General features: G+C 35.3%; 1 protein-coding gene across 2 annotated transcripts in view; it reads left to right on the plus strand.

Annotated features, from left to right (window-relative positions):
* The window catches only part of CSMD1 (CUB and Sushi multiple domains 1), a 1,153,949-nt gene that overhangs the window by 1,002,706 nt on the left and 123,889 nt on the right, over positions 1-27,354 (plus strand). For both annotated transcript variants that reach the window (XM_068678424.1, XM_068678425.1), the window contains exons 39-42: positions 3,971-4,040; positions 8,000-8,116; positions 11,708-11,917; positions 20,370-20,558. In XM_068678424.1, coding sequence (XP_068534525.1) covers positions 3,971-4,040; positions 8,000-8,116; positions 11,708-11,917; positions 20,370-20,558 — 586 coding nt within the window. The remainder of the gene's footprint in view (positions 1-3,970; positions 4,041-7,999; positions 8,117-11,707; positions 11,918-20,369; positions 20,559-27,354) is intronic.

Consider the following 27,354-nt stretch of genomic DNA (forward strand, 5'->3'; position numbering starts at 1 on the left):
ATTAGAATGAAGGTATACTTCAGAAATAGTAGGAATGTGTATCAGAAACCTTCTGAAGATACATGTTGTTATCCCTGTCTTGATGTTTTATACCTATTTTTACTTAGAGCAAATTCTAAAGTGTGATTTCAAAAAAATACAGTATTATTATAAAATAATCATTTATTTGTATTGAAGAGATCTACATATAAGCTGATCTGTGGTAATGCTCAGTTCAGTGTGTATACCACTATCACAAACCCACAAGATGTCTTTTGTGTGTATCTTTTCTGTAGTCCTTGAATATGACTAACTGCACTTATGTTTTTATACTTAGAGGGATTCTATAATGAAGTACTTACTTAAAATTTCATTGCATATTGTTCCCTAACGTGATTTCTTAATTCTACTTCCACACAGACAAATTTAGTTCTAACTGTGGAATCTGACTAATATAAAAAATGGTGTTGCAATCTTGTCTTAAGCATAAAAAGAATTTTCAATGACTAAATTCAAAAATGAATAAATAGGAAAGACTATGAAACTTTTCAAGATAGTAATGAGGATATATATACTGTACTGTATGATATCTATACTTACTCTGCTGTAAGAAAGATCCTGGGAATCTGGAGAGGTCCCGGTAGACTGGAAGCTGGCAAATGTTGTGCCGATTTTCAAGAAGGGTCAGAAAGAAGACCCTAGCAATTACAGGCCTGTCAGTCTCACGTCAGTGCCTGGTAAAATCATGGAGAAGATGGTTCTCGAACTTATTGAGGCGTACCTGGGGGACAAAGCAGTCATTGGTCCCAGCCAGCATGGGTTTGTGAAGGGCAGGTCCTGCCTAACTAACCTGATTTCCTTTTATGATAAGATCACCCGTATGGTGGACCAAGGGAAACCAGCTGATGTGATTTTTTTTGGACTTCAGCAAGGCTTTTGACACGGTTTCCCATAGGATCCTACTGGACAAAATGTCCACCATACAGCTAAATAAAAACATCATACGATGGGTGAGCAATTGGCTAACGGGCAGGGCCCAAAGGGTTATGGTAAATGGGGCTGCGTCAGGCTGGCGGGCGGTCACCAGTGGGGTTCCTCAAGGCTCCATTTTAGGGCCGGTACTTTTCAATATTTTTATAAACGATCTGGATGTAGGAATAGAAGGTATTTTGAGCAGATTTGCTGATGACACCAAACTTGGAGGAGTTGTGGACTCTGTTGAGGGTGGAAAGGCCTTGCAGAGGGATCTGGATAGGTTGGAGAGCTGGGCGATCACCAACCGCATGAAGTTCAATAAGAGCAAGTGCCGGGTCCTGCACCTGGGACAGGGAAACCCCGGCTGCACGTACAGACTGGGTGATGAGACGCTGGAGAGCGGCCTAGAAGAGAGGGATCTGGGGGTCGTGGTAGACAGCAAGTTGAATATGAGCCAGCAGTGTGCCCTGGCAGCTAGGAGGGCCAACCGTGTCCTGGGGTGCATCAAGCACGGCATCGCTAGTAGGTCGAGGGAGGTGATTGTCCCGCTCTACTCTGCGCTGGTGCGGCCTCACCTCGAGTACTGTGTGCAGTTCTGGGCACCACAGTATAAAAAGGACATGAAACTGTTGGAGAGTGTCCAGAGGAGGGCTACGAAGATGGTGAAAGGCCTGGAGGGGAAGAAGTATGAGGAACGGCTGAGAGCACTGGGCCTGTTCAGCCTGGAGAAGAGGAGGTTGAGGGGAGACCTCATCGCAGTCTACAACTTCCTCGTAAGGGGGTGTCGAGAGGCAGGAGACCTTTTCTCCATTAACACCAGTGACAGGACCCGCGGGAACGGGGTTAAGCTGAGGCAGGGGAAATTTAGGCTTAACATCAGGAGGGGGTTCTTCACAGAGAGGGTGGTTGCACACTGGAACAGGCTCCCCAGGGAAGTGGTCACTGCACCGAGCCTGTCTGAATTTAAGAAGAGGTTGGACTGTGCACTTAGTCACATGGTCTGAACTTTTGGGTAGACCTGTGCGGTGTCAAGAGTTGGACTTGATGATCCTTAAGGGTCCCTTCCAACTCAGGATATTCTATGATTCTATGATTTCTGTATGTGTGTTGTGTTTTTTTTTTTTTTCTTCCCACGCTATATATGAATTTACCCCCAGTCTTTAGAGAACTTATTCACAGCTAGCAATAACAATCAGGTGAGGATTAGTTTATAATTGAGACTTACCAGAAAAGTCATAGAGCTTAAACTACTACCTGGAGATGCATAAAAAAGGTAATTGCTAGCTGTAGGATTAAGTGTCTCCCCCCAGAAGGGAACTTTGAAAGACTGAAATCAGAGCGTGCTCTTGTTGCAAGGAGGCTTGAAACCAGAGGAATCATTTCACTTTATTTTTCAAAAGATCTTTTATAGACCGTTTTACATTTTACATGACTGTGGTAGTTAAATTATGGCTTCCCTAACCCCAGCTCACATCAGAGAAATACAATCACAGAAGGCATGGAAGAGAGGATAAAATAAACCAGGAAATATTGAATTAAGTAAACTATTCAAAAGTTCATCCATTTTGCAAGTAACTAAAATCACACAATAAGTGCACAGATATTTTTCCTTTAAATTAAAAAAGTATTCTCGTAAGAAAAATACTTTGTGTCAATTTTAATGTGATTTTTTTACTTTTTTTTCTATTTTTTTCCAAAATGCTTCAGTTTGAATGTCAGAGGTTGTATAAATATATTTAACTAAATGATTATTTAAGTTTTATCCCATGTATTTCAATACAATTCTGTATGAGCTTTATTCAAATTAGTATGATTACTTTTTTTTTGTAAATATAACAAATAACATGAAAACAAATTCATCAAATGTATTTTCTTTTATTAGTTTACTTACTCGATCTTATTTTTCTGAGAACTGGATTGCTTTGGACAAATAATATATAAATAAAATTTCATAACATATTGATAAAATGTGCTACCTTGCTAACTATCAGGCTCTTAATACACTTCATAAAAACAAACAACAGATGTGACTTCCAATGTCGTATATCCAAATTACTGACACCAGAACTATGCCTTGCTCTCAGTCCATGTCTTGTTCATTATATCAGACTCTTTCACTCATGCCAGTTTATTCAGTGTTTGCCTTCCAACAGCAGATGCATAAACTGAGTTTCTCAGAGGAGAGAAATGACAAAAAAAAAAGGCTTTTGTTTGTGCTACTGTTTTCAGCTTGAACTGTTGCTGGTGCAACTAAAGCTTAGAGCATTTTGCAGCCTTTCAGGGCAGCCACCCTGAAGTGTATGTGGGAGTAGGTTTTGCAGATTACAGCCATGACATTTTTCACTTCTAGCTACCATATGATTCTGCTTGGTTCTTGGGATATTTCTTCAAAATAGGCAGAATAAATTAAACATGACAGCTAAATAAAAAGACACTTGTACTTTTATAGCTGTCTGCCAAGATATTGCATGTGTGCAGTGGGTCATATTGTGAGGGTATGTGAGAGTTCAAGGCCTGCTGGTAATTGTGGATGACTTTTTTGGCATGGTCCACATCCATACCATCTGTAGCAAGCAGATGTGGAACAAATTTCTCTCAGTCTGTACTTCTCAGAGCAATGGTTGACTCATTCCATATTGTAGCCTGAAGGTGAAATCGTCTTCTTACACTGTGGACCAGGGCCCTGGAATGAAATGGGGACTGAACTGACTTGACCATATGAATGCACAGTCAGCTGCTTCTCTCTTGTAACCATCCTTACATTTAGTCTGAAATTTTGAAGAGGTTTTCAAGTTATCAGAAGAAGAGCATTTCAGAACATTTAGCCAGCAGAAAAAGATGATGAAAGCTGAAGTATTTGAAAATAGTTTAACAAACTCATGAAAGTGATTATAATGCAGTTGGTTGATATATGAAAAGATGTATGTGATGAGGCAGGAAGTCCTTTGTAGCTCTGCTTTGCTGGCAGGTCCCATAATGAGTATCTAAAATCTCATATTTTTCCCTTTCCAAACAGGGCCGTTCTCATATTTCCTGTATGCCAGGAACAGTTCGACGTTGGAACTATCCATCTCCTCTCTGCATTGGTATGGATACTTACTTGTTTACATCATGTTCTAAACATCACAGAATTATAGAATGGTCTGGAAAATACCTTAAAGATCACCTAGTTCCAACCCTCTGCATGGACAGGGATGCCACCCACTAGATCAGGTGGCCCACGGCCCCATCCAGCCTGCTCTTGAACACACTCCAGGGATGAGGCATCCACAGCTTCTCTGGGCAACCTGTTCCAGTGCCTCACCACACTCTGAGTGAAGAATTTCTTCCTAATCTAAACCTGTTCTTTTTTAGTTTAAAACCATTCCCCGTTGTCTTATCATTATCTGCTTGAGTAAAAAGTCACTCACTATCTTTTTTATAAGCCTTCTTTAAGTACTGAAAGGCATCAATGAGGTCACCCCAGAGCCTTCTCTTCTCCAGGCTGAACATCCTCACCTTTCTCAGCCTCTCTGATCATCTTCATGGCCTTTCTCTGCACCCACTTAACTAGTCCACATCTTTCATATGCTGGGGGCCCCAGACCTGGATGGAGCACTCCAAATGGGGCCTCACAAGGGTAGAGTAGGGGGGGACAGTCCTCTCCCTTGGCCACTCCTCCGTTGATACAGCCCAGGATGCAGTTGGTCTTCTGGGCTTCAAGCATGCGCTGCTGGGTCATGTTGAGCTTTTTGTCTACCTGAACCCCCAAGTCGTTCTCTGCAGGTCTGCTTTCCATGAATTCTTCTCCCAGTCTGTCCTCATGTCTGGGATTGCACTAACCCAGGTGCATCACCATGCACTTGAACTTGTTGAACCTCATTATGCACATATGGGCCTTCTTTATATTCCCAAAGATCACTTCAGCTAGGCTATCAACTGCATCATCTTTTTAGAGGAGACCTTCCTAATTCCTTTGGGACAATTCACATGTATTTTCCTGTTGCTTCCTAAAATGTCAGTGTTTCCAGGTTCCCCGGTCACTCAGAGGAACATTCTCTTCCCCAGCTTACTCTAGTTTAAAGCTCTGCTAATAAGTCCTGCCAGCTTACTGCCTAGAATGCTTTTGGCCCACCTGGTCAGGTGCAACCCACCTTGTGTCAGCATGCCTGGTCTCTTAAAAGTGTGACTGAGATTGTACAACCCCAACTGAGATCACACAACCCCAAATCCTGATCATGGCACCAGCCACACAGCCAGTCATTCACTTGATCCATCATCTTCTTCGTGGGTCTCAGTCTCCAACTGGCAGGACAAAGGAGAACAGTACTTGCGCTCCTGATCCCTTCAGCATCTTTCCAGGGGGCATAAAGTTCCTTATGATATTTCGAATTATCCTTGTTGCAGCCTCATTTGACCCTATGTGAAAGAGTAGGAATGGGTGGTAGTCTTCTGGCCACACCAGGCTTAGTAGCCTCTTTATGGTATCACAAATGCAGGCACTGAGAAGGCAGCAGAAGTCCCTCGAGAGATTATCCAGATGTCAAACGGATGCCTCAGCGCCTCTCAGAGAAGAGTCTCCAGTTATTAACACAATTTGTTAATATGTTAATGAGTTTTTTTTTTTTGTTGTTTGTTATTGTTGTTGCACTGGTTCTAATACAGGTGGTTGGTTGTACCAACTTCATCCTTTCCTGGCTCCTTGCCATTACTCAAATACTCCTTTTTCCAGCCCCAGAGCATCATATGTGTTGTGTAGGGGCACCTCAGGGGCAAGAGGGAGACTCTTTCACCTGCTCCAAGCAGAGACAAGGGATCAGTCTCCCTTGTCTTGTGAGTCAGTCAAGTCTGTCAGTTCAGGCCTAGAAGCCAGCTTACCTTCCCCTTGCCAGGACCTAAGTCTCTCAGCCTGTGTCAGAGCACAGTACTGAGCATCAATCTCTTGCTCAGATTCCTTGATACTTTTTTTTTTTTTTTTTTTTTTTTTCCTGGTGAGCTCCTCTCACAACATGGCAGTGTGCTCAAAAAGTTCATTCAGCTGGCACACTTTTATCTGCAGCATCCACTTCTATCTTCAGGCCCGAGGGGGACATCCAGATTCTGGAGTTCTCTGCAACTGAGGGCCTGGGCAGCTCTGTTGGTTCTCAGAGGTCTGTTTGGGTGTAGGTCAGGTTTCAGCCTCAGCCTGGCTATCGCAGTGAGTGGACACCATTTCTGTTTCAGTAGGGGGCTGTTTCTTACTGATCTCAGAATAGAAGAAAGTGGCACACCTTCTGCCTTCCCTGTGTGCCCTCATGATTGAACTACCATGCTGTGCCCTGGATGATGTGCCATGCCCTGTTTGCCTGCTCTATTCGCCTCAATCCGGTCACTTGCTCTCCCTAGGGGCTGTTTTGTATGTTTGTGGGGTGGCTGCTACTGCTCCTGGCCCTGCTCACAGCTCACCAGCAGCTCTCATGAGGGCTGCCTGCTCCTGGTGGCTCCCTTCCTAGGACTGCCCTGGTGCAGGAACCACCTTCACACTGCTAACCCCTCCTCTGCTGCAGAACATGCCTTCCCCGCAGTATGAGCAGCGACTAAGCCTTCTGGGATAGAGGAATTACAGAGTTCTAGAGACACAAAAGAGTCTGGATCTTTTAATTTGATAAAGTCATTAAAAGGTGCTGAATTAAAAAGTTCATTGAAAAAGAAGTTCCCCTTTAAGCACACAAAGACGTTATTCAGCAGATCTGTGTTTTCCTTCTGTACAATATTGTTTCTGTTTAGGCAAAGTTTAGGAGAGTCAAGATTCTGTTGTCTGTTCTCATGCTTATTTCAAGAAAAAGCAGAAATTAAGGGGAGAGAAGCAGAATTCCATCATAATGCTCTGTTACTTCAGTCTTGAAATACATTTGTCAGTGAATGTTTTTAACATTAATATTCAGTAAGCAAAAGCTTTTTCTTTTTTTTTTTTTAAGCTTCATATCTAAAAAGAATTTAAAATGTTGTGATGATATCCATCAATAGTAATGTGAAATGCTTTTAAAGATTCCTTGTCAGAGTCGGGCCTACCTACATATTAATTTGTATTTTCAACTTGCAGTTAACATGATGGAGGCAGGGCAGTTCATTCAAAACAATTGTAGAAATGGAAATTTTCTTCAGGCAATTGGCTTTTTGTATGTGTGTATATATATTTTTTTGATGGAGTTGTTCCTATTTTCAATTTTTATAAGGTCTAACCAGTAGAACATTTTCATTTTTTCAATACAATTATTGCAATTCACAGTATCATAGTATCACAGTTCTGATACCAGATGATACATCATTGTATCAGGTGTTGTAAAGATGCATGGGTTTAAAAGTAATGATTCCTTAAATAATGATTTTAATTAGATTTCTTGAAGTAACTTTTCCTTCATATTGTCATCGTAACCAAGATGTCAACCAAGAGTCAGCCACTCCTCTATGAGTGGCTTTGCATATTTAGTTTTACATCATCCTAAATGATGCAAATGTCTTTTCACTCTCTACACACGTGAACTGCCTAAAGAAAACACAAAGATAGTAAGCAAATCAAACTTCTGTTATGCAGTTAGTCAATCCTCTCTGTGAAATAAAGAAAGAACCATGCTTTTTTTTTTTTTTTTTTTTCCGGGGGGGGAGTTGTTTGATTGCTTTTGGTTCTAGTATAGTTTTATCTATATTGGCTAGTAGATTTACTACCATGTCATAGATCATGGTCATAATTCAGTTTAATTCCAAATCTGTTTCTCCAAATATGGAGTCTCTCTACATAGCATGAGACATTTTTACCATAACTGGCAGGTTTGGACAATGGGTTATCCAGATGTAGCTACACATTTGCAGTAAAATCACAGTGAACATACTGCATGGATTAAGCATTTTGTTCTAATGTGAATTATTTTTTTTCTTTCTTTCATGAGGCGCGTTTTGACTGTGATAAATTTAACTGCTTGGGGATCATGGGGATAAAATGGAAAATAAGTTTTTGAAGTAATCATATGCCAGATATTAAGAATTAGCATTACTAAACAGACAGTGATTTTCTTTTTACTTTTAACAGCTAAATGTGGTGGAACTCTGACAAACATGGGTGGTGTGATCCTGAGCCCTGGTTTTCCTGGAAATTATCCTAGTAACTTGGACTGTACATGGAAAATTTCATTGCCTATTGGATATGGTAAGTAAGCTTATATTTAGAAAGGAATTATTTGGAATAATCAGATTTAAATACGAATATTCTAATTTCCAGTATGAGATAGATTTTATCCAGTTGAATGTATTGGCAACCTACTACATATATATGCACTATCTTTTGAGTTGAAAACGGTTGGCAGTTTAGAAATGTGTCTGGCAAACTAGCTTGTTACTTGTAAAACTCAGTGTGTCTCAGAAACTGGTTTCAAAGCAAATGAAATCTGCTGCACAAAGATGTTAGATGAAATACATAATGCAACTTCTAATTTAACTAGAGGTCTTCTGTTTAATGTCCTTTCAGAGTCCTCAAAGTGACCTTTTAACAGCATTTTTTATGTTCTAAGATAATGGACAAAATTTTATTTCTAGCACTGTGAATTTGGTTAAAAACATTCTAAAACTGTATTCCAAATCCCAGGTAACAAGTGCCAACCTAGAAACTTTACAGGTTTGCCTTACAACTATTGTCATACTGAAAATGTCTTAAAAATAATAATAATTAGGTTGAGAAGGTAATCATGGATAATAAGTGATCTATAACTGCATGTATAAAACAACATTCTATCATTATCAGAAATAAAAGGGGAGTAAGTTTTCTTGCTGTGAAGCATTATGCCCCATACTGTGAATTCAATGCTCGTTCTCAAATAAGAAAATTAATTTTAAAAGCTTATTATTAAATTCACTATATCCAACTCTAGAAATGATTTTATTTTCTGTGCTTTCTGTTTGCTTTCATAAGAGACATTTATGTAGTAAGATGTACTACTTACATCAAGTACATTATACTAAGTTAATTTGTAGACATACTGTGCTACTGTGAATATTTTGAAAGCTGTTGATGTAAGTCTATGAAAACAAAATTAGGGGTAGATCATTGCATGATGTAAGTAAGTGCAATAATTCTGGTTCTCTTATCTTCTTCGGATAGTGTGGATTATTTGAAAAAAAAATGTTAAAAGCTGCCAACATTGACTTGATAATAGCCAAGTTTAAAGAAAACAGTATGAAAATGTTAATATATTTCAACTTTAAGATTTCAGTCAGAAACTTTGTTAGAATCCATTGGTCAATACTTTGTACTTTCTTACAAAAACTGCCTGGAAGAATTCAGAGTGAGGTGGACAAAGTGGGACAGAGACTTAGAGTTGAAATAATGTTAACAAAGAGTTCAAAGAGTGTAAAAGAATGTGTTCAGTGATTTGCAGTCCTGTCAATACCTGTGTATATGAACTGAGCTTCTGAATTTGGACATGTGCTACTGTTGATTTTAAGTCAGATGACCTTATTAAGGCAAATAACCTTTTAAAGGTCTAGTTTTACAAAAGAAACATATGTTCTGTAGTACAAATCTGATGACATCTATATCAGGAGCTATAGCAAGACGGAGAAAAAATAATTATTCAAAATAGTTCAAGGAAAATCTGCAGGTGCCTCTCAAAACTAACTGCTAACATAGTTAGCAGTTAGTTTTATCAAATTTTATCAATGTGTACCTGGTAAAAACCGATCCGTCATAGTTACAGATAACCTTAGCCTGATTTTAGCATTCTAAGGCTATATTCGTAGAAAATATAAATGATGCACAACTGTTCTGGATTGATGTCTTCCTAAATAGGTTACTACAGTACCACCTTCTAAAATCAGTCCTTCATATTTCTCAGTCAATTTTCTTTAAGCCTTTCCATGTGGACAATATTCATGGCTTAATTTCACAAGAGTTAGCTCTTCACAATAGTTAGTTCCTATTATTATCCCTCTCAGTTCTTAGAAATTCCCCTGTAGCAGTGATCCTATAACTAGAAAATGTTGTGATTTTGTTTGGCAAGGGATTTAACAGGTACAAGATGTTCATGCCATTGATCTATCATTGTTTTCAAAAGCACGGGGAAATGACATTTTTTTACCATAAAGTTGCTACAGGGATTTCTTTTTTCCAAAGTGTCTCAAATAACCCACAGATGATGTCTTTACACCAGGTTTAGTCAATATGATTGATGTGAAGATTCACAGAAAACTTCCACTGCAAAATCTTGGACACTGTGTAATTATGTGTACAAGCTCGTCTACATTCATCCTTTCATATCAAAATAAATACGTTAAATCTGAGCAAACTGGAAAATATTTCCAAAATTGAATAATTCTCCAGTTGTTTTTTTTCCAAGTATTTTGATGTGGTACGGAATGAGTAACACCGTGCACAAAAACTGAGCAAGAGGACATTCATGAACACTTAATGACTAATTCAAGTTCCACTGAAATGGTTAATCTCACAGTGACTTCCTTTCTTAGTAAATATCCATTTGTTCCCGTACATTTTTTGATATGTATTCAGACTTCCTATTTGGATGATTTTTTTGATTTAGTACAAACACGTGGATGTGCTTAAACTAAGTTCAACAATAAAATGTTGGGAGCTAAAAGTCACCCAAGTATACTGCTCTCTTCATTACATGAAAACATACCGATCATCTAAAAGAAGTCACTACTAAAATCCAAATCTTTTAAACAGATTGAAAGTGCATCTTTTCAAGGCTCAGCTTGGAATTTTCATTATTTAAGGTCTATTCAAGTGAGAGAGGAAATCCTCTCTCACTGAGAGGATCCTCTGAGATTGGAGCAGGAAGTAATACAATTATTTTTTTTGACTGGATAATAATTTATTTTCAGTAGATGTTTTATTCTGAGTAATTTTATGTAAGTAATGATTTAGTGTAGAAACCATTTTCTTTAACACATTGAATTGACAATTATATATGTAAAATTCAGGTTTGAGTGGTACACATCATGTGTCCTCTGATTGGAATTAACATTCAAAATATTTTTTTAAAAAACAAGATATGTTTACATTTATGTAATAAGTGTCTATTTTAAGCAGTTTAATTTTTTTTTAAGTTAGTGATAAATCTACTTTTACTTCTAAAATACAAATATTTTATATACTGAATGCATACAACTAGTAGTATGAATTCCTTCTCAGTAACTCACTAAGTAACTAAAGAAGGGAAATTCCGTTTTCAAGGTACTCTGTGGATCATTAGAGACTATTTCAAAAAATTGGGCTACTGTATTTAAATATCTAAACACTGATTTGGGGCCTATATACATATGTTCACTGGAATTACCTGCTTGTCACTTTAAGCATCTTAAGTATAATATTAATAGTCTGTTCAAATCTTTAGAATTCCTATGCTGTTAACATGTCTGGTATTGTCTGATATAAATCAGTAAATGCTGATGTTGAAGAAAAGATGTTTCCAGGCCGCTTGGTGCTCTACCTCATCTTATATCCCAAAAGCGTTGTAAAAACAGTGACTTCATTCAAGTTAGACTAACCATATCAGACACCATACAGAAGGTGGCTGACTTTAATATGTTCCGTATGATTCTCTATTGATAGCATTGGAATAAGTTTTCTTATTCAGGAACTGAATTATTTGTTTTTCATTAAAAAAGCTGCTTTTTCATAAATTTAAGGTTGCCACTTTGAATGGTCACTGAAATATAAATATAATAACAATTACTATTTTTTTTTTTAATTTGAATTTGTCTTTCTTTCTTTCTATTGCTGCAGGTGCACATATTCAGTTTCTAAATTTCTCCACTGAAGCAAATCATGATTTCCTTGAAATTCAGAATGGGCCTTACCACACCAGCTCTATGATTGGTCAGTTTAGTGGAACGGACCTCCCGTCACCTTTACTAAGTACTACTCATGAAACACTTGTCCATTTTTACAGTGATCACTCAGAAAACAGGCAAGGATTTAAATTGACATACCAAGGTAAGCTTGAAATAGCACAGTGAAAATTATGGTAAAGATAAAAATTTACTATATATATATATATTTACTTTTAGGATAATTTACTCATGTAATTTTTTAAATCCATAGATTAAAAAAATAAATAAATCTGTAGTATGTTTCATCCATCCAACTCCTTTACAGTGAGACTGTGTTGGAATTGAATTTTTTTATTATTTTTTTTTTACTGATGTAAAAGCCTGAAGCCAAGGTAGTATCATTTGCCAAAGTTTGTATAGCTAATACATCCTTTCATCCAAGTACAGTGTGCTGTTACTGGGCAATGCTGCTGTTATGATTCAGTGTCATGTTTTCCAATTTAGATATGTTTTTTATGTTTAATAAAGCAAATGAGAATTTTGAAATATAGCATGTTATTTTAAATATAGATTAAATATTTTAAATATAGATTAAATTATTTTTATTATATTTTTTCAGTTTAGATGTAGGAAAAAAAAGAAAATGAAAAACATTCTATATCTGTTTTTTCAAATAGTATATTCAGGATTTGAATATCTGAATTTGTGGTCTTTTACTATTGACTTTTTTATTCATCTGAATAGCTTTTTTTTTTTTTTCTCTCCATTAGTGGCACAAAAATGTCATTAAGTTGCATGTATTTCAAAAATTTTGAAATGCTCTTACTGAAAGTGGTTAAAACTCACTGCAGGATCTGAACAGATTAGCGAAATATTAGCTAATTATTAATTAGCTAATATTTTATAATTTTTAATATTATTAGCTGGTTGAATGTCACCTTGTTTTAGGCTACTAATTTAGATCATTTAGGTTTTCATATATACGTATATAAGCCTATATGTTTATATAAATATTTATGAATGTGTATATATATAATTATAATATATAGTTATAGTTAAATCATATCTACAGAATCAATAGGTAAAGAGTAAAAGACTTCCAGCAAAGATTTGGTTCACCAAATTAGGCACATAAAGCACATAAAGCGCTCCCAGGAAGAGGTCTCATCTCTCTATTGCCTATGGAGATGATCTAGTCATGTTCTGTCACATAGTCTTAGATGTCAAATAGGGAATGCTGTCACAACATCACACTTGCCTAGTGTGTTTTTTATTCCAGGCCAAGTGTAATTGTAGGACAGGTGGCTCTCTTTCAGAACTTCTGGAAAGACAGAAAAGAGGCAAATTGTATAAATGCAAAATAAATAAAATTCAAAGCTATATGATATGCTTCCTGTATATTCCCTAGTGCTCTTTGTTCTGTTTGTTAATTCCTGTTTTTTTTTCTGTAATGTAATAAGCCCTTCCTTAATGGTATTGAGTCTTTATAGGCTCAACTACATGTGACTAACTTCTGACAAACAGGAATTCCTAACAATAAATTAAGAGTTAAATCTTAAATTGCTTGTAGGATTGTATAGGATTGTAAGATTGTATAATATTTCACATCTGGAGGGAATGTTCCATCTTGCTCAGCTAGATTTTGTGTTTTGTGTTTCATGGAAAGCATACATTCATTTCTAATAATCACAGTGTTTTATGATGCTTTGAGCAAGAGAACAAGAAAACAGGTTCTATTTGCTTTTTAATCAAAATACCTTTTGTATCTTTATCTCTTCTTGTGTATCGGGGTGCAAATGTAATTGGTGTACATGGTGTTCTGTGATTTTAGCAAGGACAGCGATTTTTGTTAATGATTATGGAAATGATAGTACACGATGGCACTGAGGTAGGTTGACCTTAGCTAGCTGTCAGGCGCTGAGCATGCAGTTCTCTCTTACCCCTGCTCCTCAACAGGACAGGAGGAGAAAATACAATGAAACAACTCATGAGTTGAGGTAAGGACACCTATCTCACCTAATATCTCAGGCAAATATCTCACCTGTCACAGGCAAATCAGACTCAGCTTGGAGAAGTTGGATTATTATTAATGTATTAAGTTTATTGCACATTTTTAAAAGGTTGGTGAATTCAGCTCAGAATTACTCATTTCTTCTGTTCTCCCCTTCCCCACTATGTCCATGAGGATTATTATGTCTGTTCAGAAGTAAATGACAATGTGATGAAGAGGGCACCATAAAAAATAAACTGATATCTTTTGTTTTACTTTAACCCTATTGTGTTAAAATCACCCCCTTTTCAAAGACATTGCCTTATTTCTGCTTCACCCAATTTCAATCTGTCAGCGTGTTATATAAGTTATGTCATGACTGACTCATTGACAGTGCGAAATTGTGTCCTCTATTTAAATAATAGAAAAGAGATGCACTTAAAACCTAAACAATGCCCATGTTGAGAAACTAGATATTTTTAGTTTTTTTTTTTTTTTTTTTTTTTTTTTTTTTTAGTGAAAATAGTTAATTTCTACTAACTAGAACACAAGAAGTAGTGGCAGAGGATTTTTTGCAAGGAATAAAAAGGCTGGCTTTTTTATAAAGATACTAATCAGAAAATAAAAGAAGTTACTGAGTCTGCTCATTCAAGCAAGCTTCACTGTCATAAAATGAAGTTTTCTAGAGTGTTTTGTAAAGGATAGGCTTTTTGATAACTCCTCATCTCAGGGGAAACCAGAATATGAATAATGTATAACAAATTAAAAATATAATTTCTATATTCTTCTACTGACTTGCTGAAGACCAAAAAATACATATGAAATTGAGTCCTAATATAGCCTTGGATTGTACTGCTCAGAGTATAAGCCCAGAGAACAACATTTTGAGGGACGATAGTGTATGCACACGGTGAACAATACAATATTTGCTTTCCATGTCTGTAAGGAGCTAAGTGCTACTCGGTGAATTCTCACAGCACAGAATTTGAATGTATGAGCTGAATAACTTAGGTACTCTCTATTTCTGAATACAGTGAAAAGCTTCTTGCCCTTAGCAGAATCCTGGGCAAGTTAGAGCTCTGAATACCATTGATGGTCAGATCTTCATTGTTTTGTGCTTTGATGCTTTCATGTTTTGTCATCACTTCACCTTCGCAATTGCATTACATTAGGAATGAAGAGTATTCCATGATTTTACAAAAATGAGTTAATGAATTTGTGTCTGTTGTTTGACATTTTGTTTTATGAATAACAAGAGGGAAATTCATATTGGCTGTGTCTTAGCTCTCTGTAGCAGTTCAGATAACTTTTATCAAATACTATTTTTACTGATCTGTAAGATAATTAGAGGACTTTACAGTTCCTGATTTTCAGAAGAGTAATATTTATTTTGTGTGTGTGTGTTTCTGTTTTCTGTTGTTGAAATAACTATTCCACTGTTTAATTCAAAAAACAGAAGCATTAAGAAACTGTGGCTTTTTATTATCCTCACTGTGGTTTTGCCACCTATGATAAGCAGCAAAGATGGGAAGCAACCAGAAAGGCTTAGAAGAACATTTCTAAATCTCTTTGGACTTACTGAGACTCCCACGTCTTTTGAATCTCAGTATCTGAGATGCAAGCAGTCTATGCATACCAGATCTGAGGGGAAGAAGTCACACAGAAGACTGTCACAGAATTTTGATTGGCAAGCCAAGTTGACTAATTACAGGCTGAGGATACTCTGCTTATAGCTGGAATGACTCAAGATATATGCTAGGTCAGAAAAATAAATGTCTGTTACAGCTTCTGAGGGCTTCACTACAGAATTTAGGACACAGTTAGCAATAGTTGTAAAATTTTTTTTGCAGGTTTTAATACGTGGCTATAGTATAACTTACTTCAGCCTCTTAATGTTTCCGGAACATATTTTTTTCTACATAGCTGTCCCTTTGGGGCTAGAACTTCTTTATTGGAAGCAGGTAAATATTTTATTTATGTAATCGTTACTACAGGAATCATAGTTCCTATGACTGGAATTCTAACAGCATTTTTAATCTGTTCTGAATTTCAGTGTAGCATAAAGCTGAAGTGAGAATCTCACTCTGTTACACTTGGAGAGAAACATGTTACAGAAAATACAGAAAAAAGTTCTGATGCACTTTTTTACTTCCTCAAGCACATTCATGCATGTACATGATATACTTTAAATGTGTTAAATCTGATCACCTTTATCTATCAAAAAGATGACTATGATTGAGCTTTTGAGACATAGAAATTCTGGAAAGAAAAAGGGATTTGTTGAAAAACTGCTATATTTCTAAATATGGTTTCAGAAGTTGTCCTAAGGGAGTAATACTAGTGGAAGTGAATAATATCTTTTGGGGGCTCATGGAAAACGATTTTATAACTCTAGACAAAATTAATCCATGTTTTGTGACTCTAATCCTGGCACAATGCATCTGCAGAAATGTTCTTTAAGTGGCCTTAATTGTAAGCTTTCCTAATGTTTGAATGTTTGTGTACTCTGCTGTCTGCTAATAAAATTTTTCTCTGCAGTAATTATTTCTATGTTGAAGTGTTATAGATATATGTAGCATTTGCAGAGTAAATCACCCTAGTGTTAATGTAACAGGGAAAATACATTTAAATCATAAAATCAATATATTAAATCATAAAAGCAGGATAGTGGATAATCAATTATATTCCTTTTGTGATTTACATTCTTTTCTCACCAATGGAAAATATATTGCACAAAGAAATTCCAAATGTCAGTACAAGATATCATTTTGAAATTCAAATATTTGAGTATTGCCAGGGCTAGAATTAAATCTTTCTCTCAGATTTTCTTTATGTTGGGCTTCATTTCAGGCTCTCACCAGGGTGCTTTTTTTTTTTTTTTTCTGTTGTGAAACAATATATCATTTGGTAAAGCTCAATAAGAAAAACAAGTCTTTGGGCATGACACTAATAAAAAAGCTTTATTTTGTGAGGTGTGACATCAGAATTGTGGGTAATATTTAATAGTGATGACTGAATAATGAATTGCGCTGTTAAATCAGGTATAGTTGTTGCATGTATCAGAAGTACAGAGAACAATATAATTCACATTCGTATTAAAACTATAAAACAAATTCATTGAGTGGCCTATAAATTATGATATGATAGATGGATCACCTGACTTACAGTTACTCAACAAATTTATAAATCACTTATAGGATTTATACCACAAGTCACATGCGGAGAGTATCTTCACATTTACCATCATTTTTCTTACTACATTCTTCTCCAGCAAATGCTTTCACCACTGTCTGACTGCAAAATTCATGATAATCTGATTTAGGCAGAAGATCTATTCTTATTAAATGAAATACTGGAACTACCCCCCAAAATTTCTGTATCTGTTTATTTACCTTACTTACAATGAGGAGAAAAAGATATGTATCTCTGAATTAACCAGAATTTTAGAAGATAGGCTTTATTTTTCCACTACCATTCCAAAGTATTTTAGGGATGTGCAAATTAAAGGGATAGATATTGATGTTATTTCAGCATTTTTTCTTTTGCCTGAGTTTTTTCCTGTGTTTCCTTCTCATATAGATCAGTGAGATAGGTGCTATAGCCTCCTTTAAGAGCACAACAAGATCATGCAGGTAGTGTCGTAGTACTGTAGTACTGCACATTACACTGTAATGTGTGAAGGTAGTATTGTAGAGCACAAGGTGGTCTCCCCTGAGCCTCCTTTTCTCCAGACTAAACAACCCCAGTTCCCTCAGCTGCTCTTCACAGGACTTGTGTTCCAGGCGCTTCACCAGCTTCGTAGCCCTGCTCTGGACATGCTCCAGTACCTTGATGTCCTTCTGGTACTGAGGGACTCAAAACTGAACACAGTACTTGAGGTGTGGCCTCACCAGTGCCACACACAAAAGGACAATCACTTCCCTAGTCCTGCTGGCCATGCTATTTCTGATATGAGCCAGGATGCTGTTGGCCTTGCTGGCTACCTGAGCACAGTGCTGTCTCTTTAAGACTTGGAAAAGTCTGAGACCACACTCATGTCTAAAATGTTCCTTGTAGGTACTTTATTGCAACAAATTAACCAACACAAAATGGTATTTTTCATGCACGTTAATCTCAAAATATTGTAAAATCAAAGTTAAAAAGTTTCAGTACTTACTGTCATTGTTCCAAAATACTGTCTTTGTAACTATTGGACAAAGTTGTAGTGCACCTTTTCAAATAAATCTGTGAGATCCTGTAACCATTCAGAACAGTATTTTATTGGTTTTGTTTGTTTTTTTGTTTGTTTTTGCTTCTTTTTTTTATATAGTTTGCTAAGTAGATTTTTATATAATTTTATATATTAGTCTTAATAAATTCTGTAATCTTAATATTTTTAGTATTCTATTTTGTAGAAAGATGTTGGTAATAATTCATATTGATGCTAATGATATTAGCTGTAGTGGTGCTATATGAATAATGAGATCAGGGGTAATAATACCATCAAAAATTAATGAGCCACTACTAGGATTTAGCAGAAGATTTTAATGAACCGTAATTAAGGTAGAATAAAGTTGGTTAGTTGTTTTTTATTATTATTATTTTATTTCTTTTCCAGTAGCAATTAATTCTGATTGTTAAGTTTTCATTTTCTCTTGATTTTTTTTTGTTGTTGTTACTTGAAAGAAGGAGTGTCTGATTTCTTAGATGATTTCTGAATATTTCTGGTAATTCTGTTTCTCTCCACATCTTTGTATTCTTACAAACACTGCATTCTGGATTCACTGAATGAAACAGGGAAATGGAGGAAGCTGCCTCAAAATAAAATTTGTCTTTGTTCTGCTTGACTTTAATCAGCAATGACTGAGAAAAACTATGATCATAGCTCTGTTTCAGTGAAGCAATTAAGTAGAAGCTTCACTTTAAGTAGGCATAGTCCTACTACTTCACTTTAAGTAGGTACTTTAAGTAAGCACAACAGAATTATATGTTTTCCCTTACCTTGCTGAAATGGCTAGTTTAAGAATCTAATTGATAATAGCAAGTATATGTTCCCAGAATGAACATATTCATATTGTCATGATTCACTTTGAAAAAATAACAAAATACTTCATGCATATGTTCTTCATCTTACTGTATATATAGAGCTTGGACTTAAAGGCATATGTTAGTATAAAGCACGCTGGAATTATTGCTCTTGTTTGAACTTCCTTATCTTCTGACAAAAGTATTTTGTAACTGTAAATGGAATGCTCAGAGAAATGAAGGCATTCATTTTTTCAATAATAAGTCCTTAACATTTATAACCCCCCCCCTTTTTTTTTCTTCCTGTGAGACTATTTATCATTTAAACATTCTATAGCAATATATTTCCAATATGCAAGCACGTACTTTTATCTTTGTATCTCAGTGAATGTCATTAGTGAAAGTTGTCTCTGAATGTTCATTACACTATGTTGTATTAATTAAATATGTATAATATTTTGAGGTATTTGGAAACATAAACACCAACATTAAATATGTTGAGTCACTAGTATAATTTTTGTTTGGAGATACATCTAGAAGGAACATTTTCCTTATATTTTTTCCTTTTCTCTGGCTTTATAATCTTCCATTAATTCTTTATTTACTTTTTTTTTTTTTGGTTGGGTGATATTCTGAATAGTTTAACGTGTACAAAATAGTTCAATGGCTTGTGAAAATGTTAATTTTCATAAAATTGTAATGAATTACTGTATTATACATTATTAGAATACTTACTATACTGTTAGTGTGGAATCATTTGAGCAATTGTGATTGTGTGCCAATTTATTGCTGAAGCCATTGCACTATCTAATCAGTGGAGGTAATGAACAAACTGCAATATTGCCAGTCAATATAAGCCAGCATAGTAATACACATGCTTAACCTCAATTTCAAAAGTTTGGGTTGCTACAGAGTGTTCACAGTGCTGCAAAAACTTCATTTTTGTTGTGCTGCAGTTACATTCATTCATTCATTCATTCATGCAGTCACATTCAGTCTTAGTGTATGACAGTATGAATACTTAGTGTATGATTGGTATGAATACTATCAGAAAAAAAAAGTCTCAAGTTGTTATGGTGTTATAATTGTACACTTCAATATTAATAAATATAAACTTCCAAATTTGGAAGTTGCACTATGAACTATTCAATAGATTTGAACATTTTTTATAAATAAAAATAGTTTAATTTCATTCATCATGGACATTTTCTTTTCATAAATCATTTGACCATTTCTTACTTGGAATGGATTGAATTGTTTCATATATCAAAAATAGAAAAATACACTTGAAAATTTCTGGGGAAAAATTTAATCTTGAGAATAGTAGTGTAGTAATAGTTTAGTAATAGTAATAATAGTTAGTATAGTAATAGTAATTCAATCTATTCCAGATTTTGATCTTTACTATGCTTGTTACTGAAACTAATTCCTTCATTCCTTTGTTAAGAGCTGAATTGTTCAAATGAATGATTTATTCCTGTAATTATTTATTATTGATATGTATTAACCATTCTGGTCCTGAATTTTGGCATTTGTGTTAACCTATTATGGAATCCAGTACAGAATTTAAATTAATGGTTAATTCTTGTGTTGAGAGCTAAGCACTTATTTTCTCTTCCAGCTTATGAGTTACAGAACTGCCCTGATCCTCCTCCTTTTTTTAATGGATATATAGTCAACTCAGATTACAGCGTGGGTCAGTCAGTATCATTTGAATGCTATCCTGGATATGTTTTGAGGGGTCAGCCTGTTCTCACATGCCAACATGGAATAAACAGGAATTGGAACTACCATTTCCCTAGATGTGAAGGTAATTTTCAGTGTGCTTCAAAACTCACAGTACTTTATGATTTTTGTTTACTTTTTTTAATGCAGCCTTTAGTGAAGAATTCCACCTTTATCCTAATCTGTAATGAAAGCAGCCAAAGCCTGAGTGTAATAATATGAATCATGTTCCTCATAATGATTTCTTGTTTCTATTAGTATCTTTCAAAGTCTTATTGATTAAAAATGATCTTAAGTCCATGTGATTTTTTTTTTTTTAATTCTAGTCCATTTGTGGTGTTTTTTGCTTTTGCTTTTTTGTATGCTTATGTGTTTTCTTTTGGGTGGGGACAACGAACGGAGTAGCCTATAATTTTCTTCCTTTGTGAAGCTTTTACTTGGACTTTCATCTAAAACATGTAAGTGAAGAAACAAATTTTCTGACATTTCCATTAGAGGCTTTGGTGAAGTTTTTTTATAAGGTGCTACAAAAAAATGAGGTGGTCGTTATGTAGAACTAAAGTGTTGTCATGGCTAATCAGCTATGAAGAGTTAAAACATTGAAATAAATGATTGATTTCCGTGATAACAAGAGGTAATGGTGCTAAAGGTTTTCACTGTCAATCTAAGTATATTGCACATGAGTTTTGTGTATGCACTTGGAAAGGGACACTTGTATTATTTTATTATTTTGTTGTTTAAGTTCAGTGTTACAAGAATTCATAAAATTTATGAATTTATGTTTTAGTTCCATAATAGTTTATGCAAATTTCCATAAATTGCTCAGAAATCTAGTAGGGTAAATATAGAGATGAGGTTGAAAGTATTGTTAATTTCTTGTACTGCAAAGGATTTACAGGGAAGAAATACAGACTAAAATGAGTTCTCTAGATGAAGTTTTCACAGATATTAATCTTTGTCATAATCTTTGAGATTTGTATTAAAGCATAAAGATCATTTAAATCCCCAATGTATGCATTTCAAAAATATCACTTGTATTATTGTTATTACTGGAGTTATTATACCGAATTATTAACCCAAGTTTCATTTTAATTTAAACTATGTTTTAAATAGACTTAGAGGTCTAACAGGCTCCAAGAGTAAGTCATAAATGTGATCTACTGGCCAAAGGGAGAACTGATTATTACAGAAACCTCAAAGTGAAAAAAAAATAATAAAAATACTGAAGGTAAATCTGTCAAAAAAGAAGAGCATTAATATTAGTTATAGTGTAAAGACCCTCTAGCAGTGATACAGTTCTGAAAAAGTAATTCTTAAATGTGAATAAAACAAGTTCCTTTTCCTTAAAAATATGTGTTAAGTTTTAGTTATACCATTTCCATTTTGTTTTTTGAAACAAAAGAAATTCTGTAAAAATGTGAAAATGTTGTATATAAACTTAGATTTTTAACTGATTCAAATACAAAAAAAATCTTTAAAACAACCTTGGCTATCTTTGGCGTAATATGAATCTATTAGATAATTCCAAGTTCTAATGAAAGATACATTCCTGGTAATATTGCCCCTCTGAGCAAGCACTATGGGGACATGACATGCACGTGTCTTTTGTTTTGCTTCTTCAGCTCCTCATGAGACATTATTTAACTTATTTTCTAGTCTGATTGGGAAAATTGTCTTTTTTTTTTTTTTCATAGTCACTGATTCAAGCTTTTGTGAAATAGATGTGTGTTTAAGACATAGTCATTTGACGCAGTTCTAGAGAAGAAGCTTGAGTAATTGTTAGCTAGCTAGTGGGATCCAGAAAAGTTGATAGCTGGGCAGTTCACATTTACCAACTGCTATGTCATGTACCATTTATTTAACATCTGATCACGACTGGAAGAAATCAACTGAGAATGCAAAGTAAGTTATAGTTCAGAAGAACTAAGAGCTTTAAAAATGTTAATAGTTTTGTTTTTCCTGTATGGCTACATCCAGTTTTGGGGTTTTATCTTACTGGACATTTGTTCAGGGTAATCATGGAGTTACAGAATCACAGATATGTAGGGGTTGGAAGAGACCTCGAGAGATCATCGGGTCCAAGATTGCCAAAACACAAAAATATATGCAATGTAATATTCACAATGTTATATCAGTAGATAGTGGGTTTGACATGAATAACAAAAAACATAGAATGATACATTTTAAGTCAAAATGCTAGTTTACAAGTAGGACACAGGACTGGAGATTCACTCTCTTCGAATTATCTCTCTGTTCTGGGAAACCGCTCTCCCATAATTTAAAGAAAAAAGCCCCAAGTCTCAGTATGGAAAGGAATAATTGCTGGCTCTATCTAAATAGAGAAGAATTTCTTCCCAGAGTGTGTTTATGAATTAAATTAGCTTCCTAAATAACCCAAAGAAAAGATGCATTCTGCCTGTGGGAAATAGTGAAAGACATTCGGCTTTTCTACTTAAAAATGTTCCTGAAGATGAACCAGTGTTTCATGCCTGTCTCTTTTGATAAGCCCCTAAGGATCCAATAAAATCATATGGGGTAGCATAACATCACTATGAGAAGCTGCATTAGAGAGCAATAAATTTTTAGGTAAAGATAAATGAAGTGAACAGCTCTCAGTGTTTTGTCCTGGAAAAGACAATGGAAGGAAATCTCAGGACAGAACATTTGGCAAAGCCAAAGCAAACCAAAAGCAAACCAGAAGCAAATCAAACCCACCTTCCCGCCATCCACCTTCTTCTACCTCCTCCCTCCAAGTGGCGCAGGGGAACAGGGAATGGGGGCTGCGGTCAGTCCCTGATGCTTTGTCTCCACCGCACCTTCATGGTCACTCCCTGCCCCTGCTCCACACGGGGTCCCTCCCACGGGATGCCGTCCTTTCCCAACTGAGCCTGCGGGGCCTGCCCACAGGTAGCAGCTCTTCAAGAACTGCTCCCACATGGCTCCATACCACGGGGTCCATCCCCCAGGAGCAAACTGCTCCAGCACGGATCCCCCATGAGTGGGAGGCAGCTCTCCCCAGACCTCCCACTCCTGCGTGGACTCCTTTCCATGGGCTGCAGCTCCGGCCTGGGGCCTGCTTCTGCGGGGGCTCTCCATGGGCTGCAGCCTCCTCCAGGTTAAATCCACCTGGTGCACTGGGGGTTCCTCCACCGTGGAGATCTGCTCCATGGGGAACCCATGAGCTGCAGAGGGACAGCAAGCTCCACCAGGGGCATCTCCACAGACCTCAGGGGAACTTTTACCCCTTTTACCAAAAGCCTGCTGCGTAACTCAGTAGAGTATGAGAGAGTACAAGAGAATGTGTGACTTTTGTACAATCAGTGGGTACATTTACCGTTAAGTGCTTGCCAAGATGTGGCTTCTGTTCCCACATTTTACTTTTTTTTTTTTTTTTTCTTTTTTTTTCTCCTGTAGTTTAATCTGTACACCAGAACAACTGGAAGAAAGTTTAGAGATTTTTCAAAAAACAGAAATTTCAAATGAAGTACACTAATAATTTAAAACCTATTACAGACCCCACTTTATCAAGAATAAGTAAAAACAAAACCAAAATAAATAAATAAATAAAATATCTACATAAGCAATGAAATTCTTTGGGCTAATGCTTTCCTTACAGATATGTAATGAGATAATGCATCACATCCTTGTCAGAGAGGTTGGTTATAACTCATAATGAGATATATATATCCATGTATATGGATATGTGTATATGTATTTCTGACAATGGTAAAAACTTTTACGTCTGACATATTTAAATTAAAGATGGGAACCATCCTGTGTCTTGTAACTAAATGTGTCCGTAACATTCCTTTTAAGTTCTGTGTTAGAAGATCCTCTGAGATGTTCTTTTAAAAGCACCTACTATAGTGCTAGTTGACTACTACAGCTAACTTCTGAATTTCTTCTAGAGGATTCCTTCAGGATAGAATACTGACTTGCATAGCCCTGTTATGTGCTTTTGTTCCCAAGGCTTCTGACTTTAGATGCCTCCTGAATTAGATAGTAAATGAATGGGAGGATTGAAGATTTCAGTTTTGCACTTAAGTGCTTTGCAATTCCTATTTTAGAATCATAGAATCATAGAATCATAGAATATCCTGAGTTGGAAGGGACCCTTAAGGATCATCAAGTCCAACTCTTGACACCGCACAGGTCTACCCAAAAGTTCAGACCATGTGACTAAGTGCACAGTCCAATCTCTTCTTAAATTCAGACAGGCTCGGTGCAGTGACCACTTCCCTGGGGAGCCTGTTCCAGTGTGTAACCACCCTCTCTGTGAAGAGAGGTACATAAGTTCTTACATAGAACTTATGAACTTAAGAATTAGGTACATAAGTTCTTAAGAATTAGGTACATAAGTTCTTACATTGAATATGATCTGTAGCTCCAATTGACTTTCTAATTAAAAAAATTATAGTACTTTACAAATTATTTTTCCATGTATTACATGAATTAATAAGTAATTAATTTTGAAATAAGATGAGTAAAGGATGAGCAAGGACTACCCAAAGAACATATTTTATTCAAAGGAGATTGATTTAGGGATTCAACTTTATCAGTGTTTTGAAAAAAAATAAAACGCATGTTTATCCATAATAAAATTGCACTGAAAGCAAATATGAAATATTCTTCCTCAACATAAACTGGTGAAGTTACCTTTTAAAGAGTGTTATAGAAGTGTAAAGGATGAGAATTGATAGAATATTAGTAACATATGTTCCTTATACAGTACACTGCTAGGGTGAAAGAACAGCTAGAGCTACAAGTAGAATATCAAGTGTAGCATAGGGACAAGTTTGTCTATTAATAATGATTCCACTTTCAAAAAAATAAAATCTAAACAGTGTATGGAAGATAAGAAATAATTACTTGATAAATTAACTTTTATGTGGCCTTTGTGTAAGATATGATGATTTACTCTCCTAAATAATTATGATGGTGTATTTGGTTCTAAATCTTGTAGCCTGCTGATACAGATTTTTACAACTCATAATAATATCTTGTGCCTACCAGCTACAATGTGCCTTATTATCCTGAGTAAGAATAAAGTGAGAAAATACTTTAAAGGTCCTAAAAAGATAAGGGAATATATTTTCTCTTTTTCCTTTATGTTTGATCAATAATCTTTGAACTCCTAGAATAAAAAGACATTTTAGGTACATAATAATCCATATTCTCCCAATATCCTTTCAGTTTATTAATAAAATGCATTTTAGCAAATGTTAATTTCTGAAATGTAATTTGAAATGTTATCAGTGGGAAAACATTGTTTTGCATATGTTCTGAGATTTCTAGACCATTTGTAATCTCTGTTCTGTTTGAACATTGTTTTCACACTTACTGTATTTTATATTGGTTCATTGAATATGGTTCTTTTAGCATAATATATATATAAATATAGCTAGATATTTCTAGCTATATTTCATTTATTTTATTTCTATTATTTATTATTAAACTGATGGTTTAATAATAAATTAAATTAGCAGTAGATAATCCTACTGCTTTTTTAATCTATGCTAGATGCTATTCTAATGAGAAGAACACTGAATGTTTAACTTAGTTTTGGTCTTTTGCAGCATGTATTTTGTGATCCTTTTTGTAGTAGTAAGACAGAAATTAGAAGAAAAAATTGTATAAATTAAAGCTAAACTGAGAGAATAGTTAAGAAAGGTTGCTGTTAGATCTTCTCACGTCTGTGAGACATAATCTGCTAGCCTTCCTTCTTAGTAAGGATTGAAATCAGTATCACAAGTTACTTTCATTACCCTGGTCTGCAATAAAACTCTGTATCTTCTTTATTCTTATGTTTTGAAATTAAAAGCTTTCTTCTATGTCTAATAAGCTGCTTCACCTTTTTCCTAATCAAATAAACTGTGTTTGGGAAATCCCAAACACATGCTTTTGGAACATCTGGGAAAGTGCATTTCTTTTCTTGAATCAAAGGAACAGAAGAAGCTTTGTGAACTAGCATTATGGCACTTCAGTAGGACCCATTTTTAGATGGGCCTGTGAAATGTCCAGGCACTGCCAAGCAGAATCTTTAACACTAAGTGGCAGAGTGCTTTAGAAACCTACAATCCAAATTCCAAAGTTCAACAGTTTTTGTTTTATATAGATCATACATTCCCCCAGCCCCTTTTTTTAAACAAAAAATCTTTGGTTAAGCTTTTTGAGTTAGTTTCTGTTGCCTGATCTTGATTTCTTCAACAGCAGTTTCGTGATGATGTATCTGCAATGACCTTTTGTCACTTTTTTCTCAGTAATTAAGCTTTGAATAGAATTTATTACCTAAAGAAAGAATATTTAAAAAAAAATACTCATTAATAGTTTAAATGTTTAATTTAATAACTTTAAAATATGAATTACAGATGAATAACAATGTTGTGATAGAATGTGGAACTATACATATTATAAAACCAAGAGATTTTTTTCAATTGCAAAAAATTAACGTTCAATTAGCTTAGCAGCAATCTGTATATAATAGATATTGAATGCAAACCAAAATAGCACTTCCAATTTTTTTCTATGTATATTGAGTGACATCTACATTAATGGAACAAATGGGAACATAAGACTTAGTAAAAGTTGCAAGAAGTATTTTCAAGTATATCAGATGCGATTACCACATGACACATCATTGATACATGTTTGTGAAACTACATCAGTTTATTAACTTAACATTTATTTATTTATTTTGTATAGTTTTATGAAAGTTTCAGAAAACAATATGACATTATGTACCTGTCTCATCTTCAATGATACAGTTTTCTGATTAAAAAGCAACATTCGTTAAACTGTGGGCAAGATTTGAATACATCTCTTCTAATTAAATGTGGTTAAAGAGTTCCAGTAATAAAATGGTACATTTCATAATACTAGTT

Source organism: Anas acuta, chromosome 3, assembly GCF_963932015.1.
Source record: "Anas acuta chromosome 3, bAnaAcu1.1, whole genome shotgun sequence".
NCBI classification, from domain to species: domain Eukaryota; kingdom Metazoa; phylum Chordata; class Aves; order Anseriformes; family Anatidae; genus Anas; species Anas acuta.